The following is a 17,780-nucleotide window of genomic DNA, read 5'->3' as shown; positions in this document are numbered from 1 at the left end:
ATATATATTATAGCACAATCCAAAGAACGTAAAGCTAAATGTGAAGAGTGGTTCCCATCACACTTTCAACAAGATTTTCAGACAGGCCAGTGGTGTTACAAACATTTGGATCTAAGACCGTGGGATCCACGAAATGATCTCTACCAGTACGAATTTAATTACATAATTTGTACTAAAACAAAACATCCAGCACCCATGATACGTACTGCAAGTATAGTTAGTGTTGATCCACAAATGAAACAGGTAAACCAGTTGCTATCATATATTAACCTAATTATAGCAAAATTTTAATTAATTTTGAACAGAGCGAAGGGCGCTCATCCGGTGTTAAGGTTGCAAAAAGGAAGTTAACAACCAAACAAATATCATCAGACGCAGATGTTAATGACAGTGCTACAACATCTGAAGAATTTCATTCGGATTCTACACATTCAGTAAAAAAAGCACCATCTTTACCAGCTACTAATTCTAGGTAAATATTCATTAAATGGAAATAACCTCTACTTGCAATATTCCCTCTATTGTATTTTCAGTATAATGCTAGCAATTCATGACTTAGAACAAAGCTTACAGGAGCACGGCGAGAAGATAAATCAACTTCAACAAAAGTTGAATGTAGTATTAAAAAAAGATATAGGCCCCCGTTATTATGTTGAGATTTTTTGTATTGTTTTCGTCATTGGTATTTTGCAAGCGATTTTTTTATATTATAAATAAGTTTATTTATTTAATGTAGATAAACGTTAGAAACGACTACATCATTTACAGCCTCCTTTTTGTGTATTTCATTTAAAAAATGTTGAACACTTGTCATCTTGCCTTTTTTATCAAATGTTNATATATATAATTATGGATATATATTTATATATACATTGAAACGTGAATAGTCATAAAGGACTTATTTTGCAAAGAAAAATGCGCAAGTAAATCATTATTTTATTGGTCAGACTTATGTGATCAATTATCAAGTATTGTTGAAATTTGCTATGTGAAATTTGCATAGCAACAACAATGAATTGAAGGACTAAATAATTAAGTAATTAACATGTACAAAACCCTATACATTATTTACAGCTGTTGTCGGAATAATAAGAATAATTAACTTGCAAAAAAAATATTGTTTATCAGTCAAACACCACATAAATAATGTAGCTTTATAAATAAATATAAAAGTAACTGCCAAAGATCAGATAATATCGGACCATTCAATGGGCCAATAAACGAATGACTTTATGTTCACGAAAACATTTACAACATTAAAATAATTCACTATTACAAAAATTATCACTTGCATTCACTGACATAAACTAATACTAATGTTCTTAACTAGTATGATCGCAGTAAATGATCATGTCGTAATCACAGATATACACTTGAAAATGGCAGTTTTCTAACTCTCGCTATACTGAGGCAAAACTAGAGTTCTGGACACAAACGGATCGTATTGATAAGATTCAGGCGGTTCCAAGTGGCAAACAACAGTCTCTCCATCGAGGACAGCAGCAAGAGAACGTACCGTATCTCCTTTGTGTAAACTATGACCTCTCGTTCTGTAATGATCAACGTCAGTGGCATAACGAGTGTGATCCTTTGAACGATGTTTAGACATTTCTTCTTGAAAACAGGAATGGATACTTCGATCATTAGCAGGGCTATAAGGAATTAAAGGACGGTGATCACCATAAGATCGTGAAGATTGGCGACTCATATCGCTTTGACGTTTTCCATCTTCATCGCTCATATCAGATACTTGCATCTCATTCTTTTCAATCTCCTCATAAACAGGATCATCTTCGGGCATTAAGCCTCCTCTCTGTAGTCTGCAATCATGTATTTCTGTATAAGTATGATTCCAAGGACTAGTTGCCCTGAGAAAAGTACCATTTTTTTTTCGTAAGCCCACCGGCTGTAAGGTGTTTGGTATCTGATTTTGCTTTGGTAGAGTAACCCGTTCTCCATGCTGCGACAATTTAACTAGTTCTTCATTTTGTGAATTGTTGCTAATACCATGTTCGAAATCGTTTGGAATAAATGTCTGACGGCATACTTCTTTGGTGTTATTAAGACGTATGTCTGCCACTGCTGTATGAGATCTGGGTGAATTTTCTTGTTCGGATCCGCCATGACCTGAATCTCGACTACAGGACTTAAAAGAAATGCTCTGCCAAAAAGAAATGTCCCTATTTAAATTCACTTTTCACCTTTTCCAATATTTCCAATATTTAACCAATAATGCAAAACATATTACAGCAGCAAGCAAGCACTAAGCACTAAAGTAATATCAGTAAAGAAATACTGACCCGCTACAAACGTGACGAAACTATACATGCGATTTGTTAGTTATTGTAGTAGGTATATATAGCTTTTTACAAAAAAGTAACCCAATTGATTATATTTAGAATTTATGATATATACACGTGCGGCAGTGTATAGGGGGTGATTAGCGCATTTTAAATATTTTATAAAAATTTACTGATGGAAAGAAAAAAACATTTTTTAAAATCACAATACTACAGCCAATTACATTACGTACGCAAATGCAAATTGTAACGTTGAATGAATAAATAGGAATTTTTTCTTATCTTTTTGATTTACGACTATAATATATCGCTTTAGATAAATAATGGCACCATAAATATATTTAGTAGTATAGTAGTAAAATTTTGCATCGTGTTATGAATAAAAGAAAAATAGAGCAAGTAAGAGGTTAAAGAAACACCTACTGATAAATAAGGCTGAAATCCTATAAAATAGACTGTGACTAAATAAAATTTGATATTTACGCACCTTCCATTGCAAATGTTTATTAAGAGGGCCCCAGGTGGAAGTGGATTTCGGTAGATTAGGATTTTGAGTGGAACATTTGTAAAAGTTACGGATATATGGAAGAGTAGACGTGTTAGGAGGTTCAAATATAGGGGGAGGAGTGGTTGCTCCAGCTCTCGACGAAGGGCAAAGTGCAGCGGCCACATTGGCCGAAGTAGAAGCTAGAGCGGGAAATTTGCCCACTCGATTCATATTGTTGCAACTTCGAGAATTCCAACCGCGAGAAAGCTGTAACAGATAGACAGATGCACCTTCACCTTTTTTGTTAGTTAAAAAGCAAAAGCTATTACTGTTACGTTATGTTATGTTATTTTTCGGCAGGCCTATCAGGCAGGGTACCAAATGTAGCACCACCACAGCACTAATTTAAAGTTAGTAGTAAGCAGCTCGCAACTGATTTATAATTTCTAGAAATTTTCTTAATTTATTACCTGCTAACTAGTTCAAAATCATCATTTGAGAAAATCAAATTGTAATATACAAAAAGATGTTATTAAATGCGAAATAAGACTTTTTAAATTTCCTTATTCTTCTTTTGCGTATCTTTTATAAGTTTAAATGCTAAAAAACTTTATGAGATTAGCAACAAGAATAAAAAAAATTAACTAATTAACTTTTGGTTTAAAATCAGCAAAATAATTTTGCTTAAGAGATAACACAGGTCAACAAAATTAAACACTGAAAATGAACAAAAGGGCAGCCGCAAACTTGCCGCAGAGCACGTCAAGATTTTTAGATATCCTAATTTCAAAGCTGAAAAATTAATTTTTTGGGGTTTTAAAATGATTACTACGTAAAATAAATAAAAGTGGAAAACAACCGTAACAGTAACTATTTTCGAGGCATCTTTTGTCGCTAAATAAATGTCTAGCTCATAATTGCTACAGCACATAAAGAAGATTTTGCAATATTTTAATTTTAAAATCCATTTTCATGCGAGATCAGCATCATTCGAACTTTTGCGTTAAGATATAGTAATACCTTAATTGTGCTGGGGAAGACCCTAAAGCGAGATTCTAATTCAGCGATAAAAGATAAGTCGAAGATTTTGTCATTTTTTACCAGGTTGTAACGATCACAAAAGGCCCAAAAATTGTTTTTCATTTATAACTTGAATTAGGATATTCGAAATTCAGACGTACTGTGACAGGCAGGCATAGCATCCTGATCCACGTTAATCTGTGTAATCAGATGGATTTAAGAACTAGTAGGTATAGGTACTATTTGTACGAATTAGAACCGTTAATACAGAGAAGAAACAATAAACCTAGAGCACAAGCGTAAAGATAAGATGTAGGGGCGATAGTATAATATCATAAAAATAATAGTTAAAGAAATTGAGAACTCGAGAGCTGCGCAACAAACAGAATTGCTGTACCTTGTGAAACGTTATGTAGCCGATTATGATTGCTGGTGGTGGTACTAGCATTGTTCAAGTCAGTTCTAGGTAGAACCTGAACCATGGCAGTGGAACGTGCATTATTAAGATTATTCGAGATGACTATATTGTTGGTACCCACACTTGATCCATGTGGTGATAGGACGGAGTTGTCCATGGAATGTGAATTAGAAACGGGATTGCCATTGGAACCGACATATACGCCAGGACGATGATCTTTGCCCACTGAAGGGCTGTTCTCGCTGCCACCCCCTGACCCACCGCTAGGCTTAGAGCAACGCAAGCACTTTGGCAGCCATGAGTGCCGCCGAATCAACTTGCGGTACTCCTTTCGAACCTACAGAACATTAATATAGCTTGCCTGACACATAACATTCCACTTAAACACCACTCTCTATCAATTAATAAGCCTGACTTAATTATCTCTTTTTTAACATCAATGTCTGCTTCAATAACAATTTGAAACGTTACTTGACCTTATTTTTAGCACACAAATATAAATATCCATTACTTTTGGTTTTAAGGAGAAAAATAAAAAAAACGTGGCTTATATTGAACTAGAGAGACAAATAAATAAAGCAAGCCAAAAACAGGACAGACAAAAAAGCTGACATAAAAACAAAACAATTGTAATGCAACATAAAAAGACGCAAAGTGGAGTATAAATTTATAAAAATTAATTCAACTCACCTTTTCATTTTGAATACAGTGAAACAATAATATAAAGATGCCTTGTAATGAATTTAAACTGGCAAATAAATACGTAATTATAATGGAATCTCTGTTTAAGTATAAGAAGCCAAATACCCAAGTCAAAGACACGAGGAAAACCAATATTACGACGCCTTGTAGCCACGATCTGTAAAAATTAACTTTTACTAATCAGATTCGTTCAATTAGATATACTCTTATCCACACACCGTATACTCCTTAACTTAGAATGTTCTTTATTTTTCATGGACACGGAGGCACTAGCATGCTGACACATCATAATTATTGCCATGCTTAAAAAGATCAGATTCAGCTGAAAAAAAAAATCAGTTTTAACACAAAAACTTAAAAACGAAGAATACAGCAAATTTTACCACAACTATAATTATTATTGGTCCAGCAAACGTGTAAATAAAATAACCATCCATTCGTAACCAGCAATAATTGCTTGTTCCATATCCATTTGGAAATATTGCTCCAGTAATACTAACAATTAACAGCGAAAGTATGTAAGCTATCAAATAGTACAAACATAATCTGGACTTCTGAGATTCAAATACTTCTATCAACATTATATACAAGTGGAACCCTGTAAAAGAATGAATACGTAAATGTGTGCACTACCTATTCAACTCTGTATAGGAATTGTAACTCACCTTCAAAAAACATCCAAATAAACGTACAAAGAATGAAATAATGTAGAAAAGCTGCTATAATGCGACAGGCAAGTTCACTATCAGTTTGCCCTACTCCTATCACAAACAGCAGCTCTACGACAAGCAGACAGACGCAAATATTAAAGTATATAGTCGTGCGGTCACTCTAAAAACCATTTAGTTAATAGTACATCAAAAAAATCTCTCTTTAGGCTCTTACTTTAATTCCCCGAAATAAATGAAAAGTGAGTAAAGTAATAGCTAAGCAAATTATTGCTATTATACAGCCGATGTAAGTGATAATTTGAAGGGCCATTTGCTGACCAACTGGATAGTAAGTGGGCTGCACATTGGCCAAAATAGCGAAGTTTGTCAAATGGTCACAAAGGCAGATGGTATGGGTAAAGTTTGTGGATTCTATGTGACATCCTTCTTCAGACCAAGTACTTGTTGTGTAATCCCAGAAAACACAGACTGGATCGGTGACGTTATGCACTTGGATGTGCATGAGTGTCAAGCGAACCAAGTAGTGAAGTTGAATGTGTCTTCCTTTTCCCAGACTTGCCGATATTATTTTACTATTCAAGATTTTGGTTTGATTTTTATTTGAATTAGATTCTCCGTGATCAGGTAACCACTGAAGGATTTCTTCAAGCCTGTCGAAGGCAACAAAGACCAATCGAACAAAACCACCTTCACTATTTTCTAATAATGCTCCTTGCGGAATTTCTATTGTATCGTTACTAGCTGCCCATCTATTATCGGAAGGAAATTTTTCGCTTCTGATGTTTTTTGTTTCGAGGACTCTTACAGACAACACTGGAAAAAAGTAAGCAAGTTAGAAAAGATAGCTTATGTCACCTAATATTTACAATACTCACTTATATTTTTGGCAACTTGATCAACGGTTTTTTCCCTAATAACAGTATCGGCTAGAAGAAAAGCGTTTTCTTCTAGGCCAATAAGTAAAGATGTGGCGACACGCATTTGCTCTTGATAACTGAGATCTCTCCACGAAGGATGCTGTGTAGAATCGAGGAGATTACTACCTGTTCTAACAACGTCACTTAACATTTCAGTGACAATTGCTTCTCGTTGCCTGTGATCTGGAAATGTCTGGATGTCTACAGACATCTTTTGTGCCATATTCTGGATAATTTTCGTGGTAATCATCATATCGCCACCGTAGAGTGTCTTACTACTAGTTACTTGAGCTAAATCGCTTGTAATAGATGTCAAAGGATCTCTCCCAGCAAGGACTCTTTGTTCTAGACTAGTCAACCAGACTGATCTGCATTCACTCAGATCCGGCGTGAGAGGTAACCACGTGGGTTCCGAACCAATTATTTTACATCTCCACCTAGCAAACCCAGTGGTTCCTCCAGGACAAGGTTGAATACTAACGTCTCCAATCCTTGTCCAATTCCAAAATATACTCCTTAACGTTACAGGACTACAATAATTATACCGATCTATTTCTTTAAGATTAGGGGTAAATACACTTGGAGATGGCATATACTCGTTTGGAATGTTATTTACAACTAAAAGTAATCGTAAATTAGCTTTTTAACAATATAAATTCGACTTGTAAAATACTTACTACTACTTGACTTAGGACTAAGGGTTGTAAAACTAACAGTAACACCTTCAGATTGTTGTTCTGGAGGATGAACTGTTTTCGATTTGGTTGACGAATTCTCTTCGTTAATTATGTCCGGAGCTTGACTTAAAGATGAAGAATTTACTTCTACGGTAGTACTGAGAGTCGTATGGGACTTGGGAGGGTTTGTTACTGAAACTTTTGGAGGAGGCGGTGGAGGCCTGGCCGTTGGTTTTACTGTACTCCATACAGGAGGTTGAGAAGTTATTAACCAAGGCGGACTGGGCCTATTTGTAGTTGTTGTTGTGGAAGCTATAGCGGTTAATAAAAGAAAAAACGATTCAATTAGATCAGATTAATTAAATAACAAAATCCTTTCCTTTTAAAATTATCTTAACTTCATAAAAAAAATCAAGAATTAAGGAAGTTCGTCACTAGCAATCATCCTATCAATAATATGCGTAGATAATTCGCTGTATTATAATAAAGAACTGGCTAATAAATTTTAGAAATTAATTACATTCTACTTACCGGGCATACACTGAAAATGCGCTTCGAGATATTTGAGTGTTCCGGGGCAAGGGTCACCAAACATATTGGTGCTTGCCAGGATGCTGCAGTTCTGAACTTGGCTACACCTATGATAATATTTTTTTTTGTTTAATTTACATACCCTTACTTACGACAACTTCCTTATTTCTTTCTGTCCATGTGTGCTGTATATTACTCTTTATCTTTTACGTATTGAGTTACGCTAGTTAGTTAAGTATACAGGGCATTTTTTGTCTTACACGCATTTGACAAATTAAGAAGTTTACGGCATTATTTTATATCAGTAAGTTGTAAAAAATACATGAAAAATAATTTTAGAAGCAACTAACCGCAGTAGTACTGAGCTTCGACATATTTGATTGTGTTTGGACACGGGTCTCCCTCAAAGAATATGTTGTTAACCTGAACGGTACAGTTTGATTGCAAATTACATCTGAAATAGATAGTTTCTTTTAAAAATAAACCGCCAATTTAACTCCAAACGCATGCGGTTAGATGAGGGACAACGTTTTTTTTTTTACAATTCGTAACAAAATAAGCACCCTTTACATGTAGATGTATGGTAACATGAAATAATGAGTAATGGCTTAGTAAATACACACACACACACAAATGAAAGAAACAAGGAAGAATATTGTATTAGTTTTAAACACAAGTTTAGTCGCAAACACAATTAAGCAGCTTTGCTGTATGATAAAATTGAGGCGATAATGAATTCATAAAATCTTTATACAAAAAGTGAATAATGCAAACAAACAACAATATTTTACAAATGATGTGGAAATAACAAACAATTATTACAATACTTTTAGTAAATAATATTCAATATAAGCAAAGTTTATTATACTTTTATCCATATTTTAATACGCAATACTCATATAGTACAAAAGAATTTTCGATAATTACCCTGAGAGTTTAATAATCGTGTTTTTAATTTAATTAAGAATATGCAATTTAATTAACTTAGAGCTTTGGAAGACGTGTTATAAAACAGTATCGTAAAACACATTAATTTTAGTTTTCGATTATGAAAGTCTTTGAAATTCAAAAAAGATGAAAGAAACACTAATAAAGTTCCAGATTTTATAATAAATAAAATCGAAAACCACCCTCGATCCGGTTTCCATATTAAATACCCATAAACGGAGATTTATGATCTTTACCGATCGCTATGGATATTTTAATAGCATTAGCTATCTAATCGGCAATGTAAGTAAGGCCTTCATCGTGTGAAACGGTTAATTGGCAACATCTCGAGCATTAACTGATTATTAGTGATTAAAAAGTAAAAACAGTTGCAATTTCCTCACTATAGACATTGAATTCAATTAACGTTCACCCGAAAACCTTTTAAGTCTATAAAATTCGATAGAAAAATTGCATCATAAATGTAAAAGAAATATCGATATTAAATATGAATTATAGGCACTACCTAAAACACATCATTTCTCTCATAACACTCACGTTTTTTTATGGGATTTTTCAGTGACCCTTTCTTGCAGTCAACAAAAAATACTGGAAACTAGAAGACCTTAATAAATGTTGATTTAATGATAACCCATAAATATTACATTTCCAATATTTTTCCGTTATTTAAATGCACACAATATATACAAATAATTCTATATGTTTGAGCTTTTAAGTTGTCATTAACAAAATATTTGAAAGAAACTGTTAAACTGCTTTGTATTTTCAAATCGATTCGTTTTAACCTAAAACTTTGAATTGAATGCAGAGCCAACAACAGGGTTTGCAATGGCCATAAATGGTAAAACCACTTTCGCAAAAATAAAAAATGTATACAGATTTAATGCTAATCTTGATTTATTCAGAATAAATTACACGTCCATGTGGTTTTAAGAATAACGTTAATTTGGGTTAAAATCATATGCTATACCGTCAGATATTTCATTACTATAAAATATTTTCTACAAACATTATCATCATCAGACGGTCGTCAGCCCCAAAACTAGTTGAAAAATCAACCGCGCATCCTTTCCTATCATGATCTAATCAACACATTTCCTTAAATTCTGCGGAAACTATGTTAATCATACAAGAATGTTCATTGTTCATAGGGATCAGGCCTTATTCTGCCAGTGGTCAATTTCCATCACGGCAGATCTCTCAGAGAACCGCAAACAGCTTCGACAACAAACTGCTAAACCTGCCCTAAGGCAGCGTTTTATGAAATCCTACGAACGGCGCGGTAAACGACATCTATAGTACAATGCTACATTTAGTGGAATTCAATATATTCAATACGATTCATTCATTTACATATTGATAGACATCTACTTGCTAAACTGAATCCACAGCGTATCTCACCACACGTGGTACGTGATGGACACGTTACTAAAATCGAACTAAAAATACATGGTGGTCAGTATTATTTTTTTTTCCGTCTTTTACAACTATTTGTGAACAGCAATCTAATTTAGATCTAAATCTCCCCATCGTAACTTCTGTTTCTGCTTCTAATGAGTCTCTAATTAGTCTTTCATATCTGAGAAGGTGGTCATACCAACCCATCCCACCTATTTTGGTCAGTATTATTATTTTTTTTCCGTCTATTACAACTATTTGTGAACAGCAATCTAATTTAGATCTGAATCTCCCCATCTTAACTTCTGTTTCTGCTTCTAATGAGTCTCTAATTAGTCTTTCATGTCTGAGAAGGTGGTCATACCAACCCATCCCACCTATTTTTTACTGATCTCCATAGCGTGCTCTATTTTCCTACTCTTTTCTAATATCCGCAGTATTTTTTATCATCCTCCTACAAAACCACATCTCAAACGTTTTTAAGTTCGCAGCATCCACCGAGATCTTAATAAACTTTTTCAATTTTCAAATTAACCAAAACAAAGTTCCAAAATGTAATAACAAACTGTCCATATCTTTACAAATTACAAGGAATAGTTGCTTTTATTTCGTCTATATCTTGCCAGTTAAGACTCTTTTATGCACGTTTTGTGCAAATTATTAATTTTCTTAAAATAACATTGTCTCACGAAATGTAATAAGTACGGTAATTGCATAGCAAATTTTCCACTAATATTCATTATTTAATTGTATAGTACAATCTGATTCGTTTAGGTGAAAATAATTTCAGCGTTAATTGGGGAAAGGTTTTAATGACATCTGACTTTTTACGATAATAATCGTTCGAAGCTGTAATTATCGGATTAAAAAATTTAAGTTTATTGGTGCACATTTTAATTTTGAAAAAAAAGATCGCTGCAATTTATCCTAGAAGGTTGGTTTAAATTTTAGCTTGTATTATTCACAAGTCGAGAGTCGAGACTGAGACAATATTAAGGAAAATAATACTGTTAGAAAGAATAAAGAATGGCAGCTACAACATTTCATGAGGGGAAAAACGCGTTTAGTTGTCACAGATTTTAATGAGTTCGTAGACAGTCCTAACGACCCCTCATACTTTATATATTCCCAGATAAGCAGAATGGCTTAAAAAAAATGAAAATCTTTGCGGTCTCCGGCTTCGCTTACAAGCAATTTTTTTTAGTTTTTGTAAAAAGAAGGATGATAAAATAGAACGCTACTTTTCATTATTCCAGACCTAATTAATGACTGTCCAGTTCAAGATTTGAAATGTAAAAATCATAAATAGTAATAAAAACCTTATTTAACCCTCAAGCATTATTCTTATTATTGTAAAACAGCATCAATTGCTTATAATTGGGGGAGGGGGGTGTTGGTATTCATTTGAATTAAATATCATGGTTTCGTTCGGTACTTGTTTTTTACGTAGGTAATTTAATATCTGTTGTTAACACGAAGTGTTTTTTAGCAGTTAAGATTCGTGAAGATATTTTCCGATTTGTCAAGCTTCAGGCAAGCCACACGTACCGATAAAATACGTTAACGATTGTAGAATGGACAATAAACATAAATCTGCGAAGCAAAACAACTTTTAGACTATGTAACTTACTTGTGTACGATTAACAGACCTTTGGGATTGAGATGTTGCGCGAAGAGCAAGAAATAAAACAAAGAAATTTCCATCGCAACTTTATTATGACAGACAACATAAATATTATCTCGCCAAGAAATAACTTAGACGCGGCCGACACTTCAGTTCTTATATGTGAATAAAAAATAAAGACAAGTTCGTTAATAAATGTCGTAAAATTGTACCTAATTAACTAACAAGCCATACCGTTTTTTTTTTTACCGGTGCAGTTTTACGCAAAAAACAACTACTAATGAACACGTTTAAACAACATATATGCTAATACAACGCATATTACGGTCAGACTTCAAAAGAGCTTAGTTCACGTAATAAAGTTAGCACTTATTCAATGATCGCATATTGCTACAGACGGTAAAATAAACTTTGCTTAAATTGAACTCTGTAGTCAAAACGGTAATAATCAGACACAAAATACAAAAAGGTACCATACTATAGTGGACAATCTTTCGATTATAGATCATAAAACGAGAAGAATGTAGGTAATTTACGACATCAATCAATTTATTAATACTGACTACTTACCTACTGTTGTTAAGCGCACCTATAATCACCCTTACCTTATCGCTTATGATCCTAGCGTAACCACTTTTTTGTGCTGTTTTGCATAATACACAGTAAAAAGTTATGGTGGTAATAATTCCGCTTGAAAATTCAAGCCATTGTTTATCGCTGCGGCTGATTTTTCCGAAGAAAATCAATAGAAATTCGAATTAGAGAGTTTGGAATAAATGTAAAACAATATATGTATGTCAAGAAAACAAAAAAATAATCGAATTACACAATTAAGTTCGACCGTATTACCTTTCCCTTTCCCATTCTGATTTTTAATGATAACATTTTTCATAAAGTACATTATTTATATTTAACGAGATTTTGAGCAAGAGGATTGAGACATTTTCATCAGTTTTATATTTTAAGAAGGGCATTCGTCTGTGCGACTAAAACAGCTTTTTAAAAATTTAATTTTATTCCCAGGTGTCTAAAACTCACACCACTTTCATGCAAGGCGCATAATTTATACGCGAAAAGCTTCCAGCTTAGCCAGAGCTATTTCATTGTCAGTTTGTAGCATCTTGGCTGTAAATAATTTCAATTTTGCATGTTATATAACCACAAGATGCTTTCTTTTACACATATATCATTCATACAATTCGTTATCATAATTATAAAACACGGGATACAATTAAAAAATGTAATAATATTCATTAAAAATTGATCTATAATCGAAAAGTTGGCAGATATTTGTTTTTCAAAACACTTACCGATTGTGAAGGACTCGGAGAGTTTTTGGAGACATGCAGTTAACACTCCAATCGGTGTTTCCATGATCGTTGCAAATAGTTATTGAAAATCTACCGTAATTTGCGCGAATTAATTTTATCGATTCTCCTGATCGGCATTCAATTTTCAACGTTTTACCCTCACAGGCGTATGCTGTTTCGTAGCGGATCAATTCTGAAACAAACAAAGAATATCCTAAGTAACCAAACAATAAACAATCCTATTGGATAAGCATTTTTTATAAAAATTTTCCGTAATGTTGTACGACATCCTATCGATATCTCACAAATAATTACAGTAAGGTTAGGGGGAAGAAAGAGAGGAACGCGGGAGGCCATTCTAGCTTTACAGGTAACAATAGAGAAAACGATAGAAAAAGGAAAGAGCGCGTACATAGGATTTGTAGATTTAGAGAAAGCTTTTGACAATGTTAAATGGGACAAGATGTTAAATATACTTAAAATGGATGAGTTACAAAGACAGAAGAGTGATACTTAGTTTGTATAAAGAGCATCAGGCAGTTATAGAGCTAGGGATGCAACGTAGAGAAGTAAATATTAGGAAGGGAGTCAGACAGGGATGCACACTGTCACCGCTACTTTTTAACATATACATCGAAGACGCCATCAACATCATTAAAGACAGTACAACTGTAGGGATAGACGTGCAAGGGCAAAAGATTAGTATGCTTAGATTTGCAGATGATATAGCAGTATTAGCATCTAGCAAGGAGGACCTAGAGATAGCTTTAAAAAAAATGGAAGCGATACTGAAAGATCAGTACTGTATGAAAATAAATAAAAGTAAAACTAACATACTGGTATGCAAGGGAAGAAAAAGTAGAGAAAAAGCGAATATAAAGATAGGAGACGAAAAATTAGAAGAAGTGGCTGATTTTAGATACCTAGGAAGTCAGACAAGTCAGGATGGAAGGAGTAGTAGGGATACAAAACAGAGGATAGCGCAGGGTCGTGTCGCCTTTAATAAAAAGAAGTCACTTCTATGCTCGCGAACGGTTAATTTAGAAATTCGAAAAAGGTTGTTAAAGGTGTATGTTTGGGGCGAGGCGTTGTACGGGTTCGAAACATGGACAGTGGGACGGGCGGAAAAGAAAAGGTTAGAAGCGTTCGAAATGTGGTGTTATAGGCGGATGATGAGGATAACGTAGGTAGAAAAGGTTAGAAATGAAGAGGTATTGGAAAGAATAGGAGAACTTCTATGGAAGTCAATAAAAAATAGGCGAGATAGGTTGGTAGGACGCCTTCTTAGGCATGAAGGTCTAGTCAGAGACATATTAGAGACAGAAACTGAAGTTAGGAAGGGTAGAGGTAGGCCTAGATTAGATTACTGTTCGCAAATAGTTAAGAATGTGGGCTGTTCTAGTTTTAGGGAAATGCGAAGTTTAGCTCAAGATAGGAAAGAGTGGAGGTACGTGTCCGACCAATCTTAGGACTGACGACCTTATGATGATGATAAAGGTTAGGGGGGCGTTGGTGGTGGGGTTATTAAAAATATGCTCAAGGTTTAAACAAATCCCCTCAACCTCGATCGAATCTTAATTAAATATTTGCGAGATAAAAAAGGACCCCGCTAAATCTTTATGGAAAATGGCCCTCTAGCAAACTTTTTAAAATTTTGGACCCATATATTGTTAATGTTTTTCGAAATTATAATTTTTCGTCTCCTACCATTATATTCACTTTTCCCCTACTTTTTTTCCTTGCACACCAATATTTTTGTTTTACTTTTATTTATTTATAAAAACAATAGATTAATTAATGTTATAATAGCAACATTGCGCTAATTAATTTTGATTGGAGTTGTCAGTTATTGTTTCAAAGCAACCGTGGAATTCGTGAATCATAAATAATTAATGGGAATTATTAAGGGGTGCAATATCGAATTCAACCGTTTACAAAATTAAAATAGCACAGACTGAAACAACGTTTAGATATTAGCCCAAGTATGTAGCTGGTAATATTGGTTAGTTACAATTTTCATCCTTAATTGTTATTGGTTGATAAGAGCACGTACATGTTTGGTTATATGCATGTTTCTCATTGACTATGTGGGATTACAATAAACTAATACACATCTGGTTAATTAGTCGAAGTATTCACTGATATTGTGTTCCATGTTTTACTCAGAATTTCATGAATAGTTTCGTGCAAGATTTTCTGCAGAAACATGACACGAATCCTACACAAGTCCGTTAGGTATACGCATTTGAGTCGTACAGAAACCGAAACGACGGTTCATTCATTCGTATAAAGTAACCAGTGGTTTTAATGATTTCACTTCAACTTTACTTTTATGTTTATTTATGCAACAACTACGTGTGGCAGTAATTTTAAAAAAAATTCACTTCAATTTCAAGTGTCGTTTTCGGTAGGAATCTAATAATGCATTTGTTGTTACGTATGCTGTTTTTATCAGTGATTTAAATCCTCTGCCATAGATACGGAGATTAAAAACCATGTCGTCCATTAGCACAGTCCTAAACGAGTTCTGTTGCTGCAATTATATACTACAAAGGTAAATTCTACCAATATTTTTGCTGTTAATGAGCAAAATCAGTTTTGTCTTGTTAATCGTAATCGTATGCAGCAAGATAAGCGTTAATTTTTATCACTTACTCGTTTCATTATATAAATCAAATGGGAGACTGTAATAAACAAATAGATTAATGAAAAAGAGAGACAATAACTTTAAACAAATTCTCTAAAAGCATTTTTAGACGTAAAGGGTCACACTAATTTCGTGATTTTTTGACCCCTCCCAGTTGGTCACATTTGTGAGACCCCCCTCCCTATTGTAACGTGATATATTTTGCAATTTTACCTCTAGAAATTATTAAAATTAAAACAGTAGTTCCGAAATTAGTTTTATTTCCAATTAAATTATTTTTTAATATAATCAACATAGGATTTGTAGATTTAAAGAAAGCTTTTGACAATGTTAAATGGGACAAGATGTTAAATATACTTAAAAATGTAGGGATGAATTACAAAGATAGAAGAGTGATACTTAGTTTGTATAAAGAGCAACAGGCAGTTATAGAGCTGGGGATGCAATGTAGAGAAGTAAATATTAGGAAGGGAGTCAGGCAGCGATGCACACTGTCACCGCTACTTTTTAACATATACATCGAAGACGCCATCAACATCATTAAAGACAGTACAACTGTAGGGATAGACGTGCAAGGGCAAAAGATTAGTATGCTTAGATTTGCAGATGATATAGCAGTATTAGCATCTAGCAAGGAGGACCTAGAGATAGCTTTAAAAAAAATGGAAGCGATACTGAAAGATCAGTACTGTATGAAAATAAATAAAAGTAAAACCAAAATACTAACATGCAAGGGAAGAAAAAGTAGGGAAAGAGCGAATATAAAGATAGGAGACGAAAAATTAGAAGAAGTGGCTGATTTTAGATACTTAGGAAGTCAGATAAGTGAGGATGGAAGGAGTAGTAGGGATATAAAGCAGAGGATAGCGCAGGGTCGTGTCGCTTTTAATAAAAAGAAGTCTCTTCTATGCTCACGAACGGTTAATTTAGAAATTCGAAAAAGGTTGTTAAAGGTGTATGTTTGGAGCACGGCGTTGTACGGGTGTGAAACATGGACAGTGGGAGCGGCGGAAAAGAAAAGGTTAGAAGCGTTTGAAATGTGGTGTTATAGGCGGATGATGAGGATATCGTGGGTAGAAAAGGTTAGAAATGAAGAGGTATTGGAAAGAATATGAGAACAGAGGACTCTATGGAAGTCAATAAAAAATAGGCGAGATAGGTTGGTAGGACACCTTCTCAGGTCAGAGACATATTAGAGACAGAAACAGGAGTTAGGAGGGGTAGAGGTAGACCTAGATTAGATTACTCTTCGCAAATAGTTAAGGATGTGGGCTGTTCTAGTTTTAGGGAAATGCGAAGTTTAGCTCCGGATGGGAAAGAGTGGAGGTACGTGTCCAACCAGTCTAAGGACTGATGACCTTATGATGATGATGATGATGATAATCAACATCAAATCAAACATTTGAAGAAATTAACAAACCAAGTTTTAAGTTTTTCGTTAATAGTTCAAATTTGACATTTTAACACTTAGATGTATAAGATTTTCAAAATGAATCACGAAACTTAGGACCCCTTCACTTCGCCGTCTCCTTTCCTCCCCCATCCCCTTGTCTCACTTCGTCGACCACTCCCACTCTTAAAGTGTGATGTACTTTATGGGTGACCCCTAATCATGCAACATAAATTATCAGATACGATTCCGCCTCGCGGTCAACAGTAACATCAGTTAAAACCTCAATAATGGTACTATTCTGTCCTGGACATTCATTAGTAGATAATAATTTAATAATAATATACTTTTTCAACCACACCATCCTGAAAATATCACCTGATGTTTCTCTTAAAACTGTCCTAAACTAGTTAAACTCTCAAAATCTTTTGGACAAAGCGTAGCACCCCTCAATAGTATTAAATTGCATTTATTAGACTTATATTACTTTATTATTTATAGGAAAAAATTACTGCAGGTATTTGTACAAATTTTCCTCTACGAAGTCGTATTTTTTAAAGAGAGATGATGGTGTTTTTTAATCATTGCTATGGTTTTATACGATTCCGCCCGTAATACGTATTTCAAAAAACTACAACTAACAAATGGACTATTACAGAAAAGAAAAAGAAAACGATATACCTACATTTTAACAAATTTAATGATTTTGAAATTGAATACTTGTTTTTTCGAATTTTATA

At 34.0% G+C, this 17,780-nt stretch overlaps 2 protein-coding genes across 14 annotated transcripts in view; one reads left to right on the top strand and one right to left on the bottom strand.

Annotated features, from left to right (window-relative positions):
* Window positions 1-830, top strand: part of LOC108737339 (oxysterol-binding protein-related protein 8) — a 3,801-nt gene extending 2,971 nt beyond the window's left edge. For both annotated transcript variants that reach the window (XM_025975594.1, XM_025975597.1), the window contains 3 exons: window positions 14-243; window positions 306-472; window positions 534-830. In XM_025975594.1, coding sequence (XP_025831379.1) covers window positions 14-243; window positions 306-472; window positions 534-717 — 581 coding nt within the window. In that variant the 3' untranslated portion in view covers window positions 718-830. The remainder of the gene's footprint in view (window positions 1-13; window positions 244-305; window positions 473-533) is intronic.
* Window positions 831-922: 92 nt separating this feature from the next.
* Window positions 923-17,780, bottom strand: part of LOC108737309 (latrophilin Cirl-like) — a 104,134-nt gene continuing 87,276 nt past the window's right edge. For 6 of the 12 annotated variants that reach the window (XM_025975528.1, XM_025975536.1, XM_025975529.1 and 3 more), the window contains 12 exons: window positions 13,004-13,196; window positions 7,724-7,830; window positions 7,193-7,504; window positions 6,474-7,133; window positions 5,813-6,411; window positions 5,593-5,758; window positions 5,311-5,525; window positions 5,146-5,249; window positions 4,916-5,084; window positions 4,347-4,562; window positions 2,788-3,054; window positions 923-2,161 (listed from right to left, as the gene is read on the bottom strand). In XM_025975528.1, coding sequence (XP_025831313.1) covers window positions 1,391-2,161; window positions 2,788-3,054; window positions 4,347-4,562; window positions 4,916-5,084; window positions 5,146-5,249; window positions 5,311-5,525; window positions 5,593-5,758; window positions 5,813-6,411; window positions 6,474-7,133; window positions 7,193-7,504; window positions 7,724-7,830; window positions 13,004-13,196 — 3,779 coding nt within the window. In that variant the 3' untranslated portion in view covers window positions 923-1,390. Of the gene's footprint in view, window positions 2,162-2,787; window positions 3,055-4,204; window positions 4,563-4,915; window positions 5,085-5,145; window positions 5,250-5,310; window positions 5,526-5,592; window positions 5,759-5,812; window positions 6,412-6,473; window positions 7,134-7,192; window positions 7,505-7,723; window positions 7,831-8,073; window positions 8,178-13,003; window positions 13,197-17,780 lie in introns of those variants that run through there. The other 6 variants (XM_025975553.1, XM_025975549.1, XM_025975550.1 and 3 more) reach the window with 6 other exon arrangements.

The sequence above is a fragment of the Agrilus planipennis genome, unplaced genomic scaffold (genome assembly GCF_000699045.2).
Source record: "Agrilus planipennis isolate EAB-ADULT unplaced genomic scaffold, Apla_2.0 scaffold90, whole genome shotgun sequence".
NCBI lineage: Eukaryota > Metazoa > Arthropoda > Insecta > Coleoptera > Buprestidae > Agrilus > Agrilus planipennis.
The sequence above is the reverse complement of the archived record's forward strand: the minus strand, read 5'-3'. Positions and strand labels throughout refer to the sequence as shown.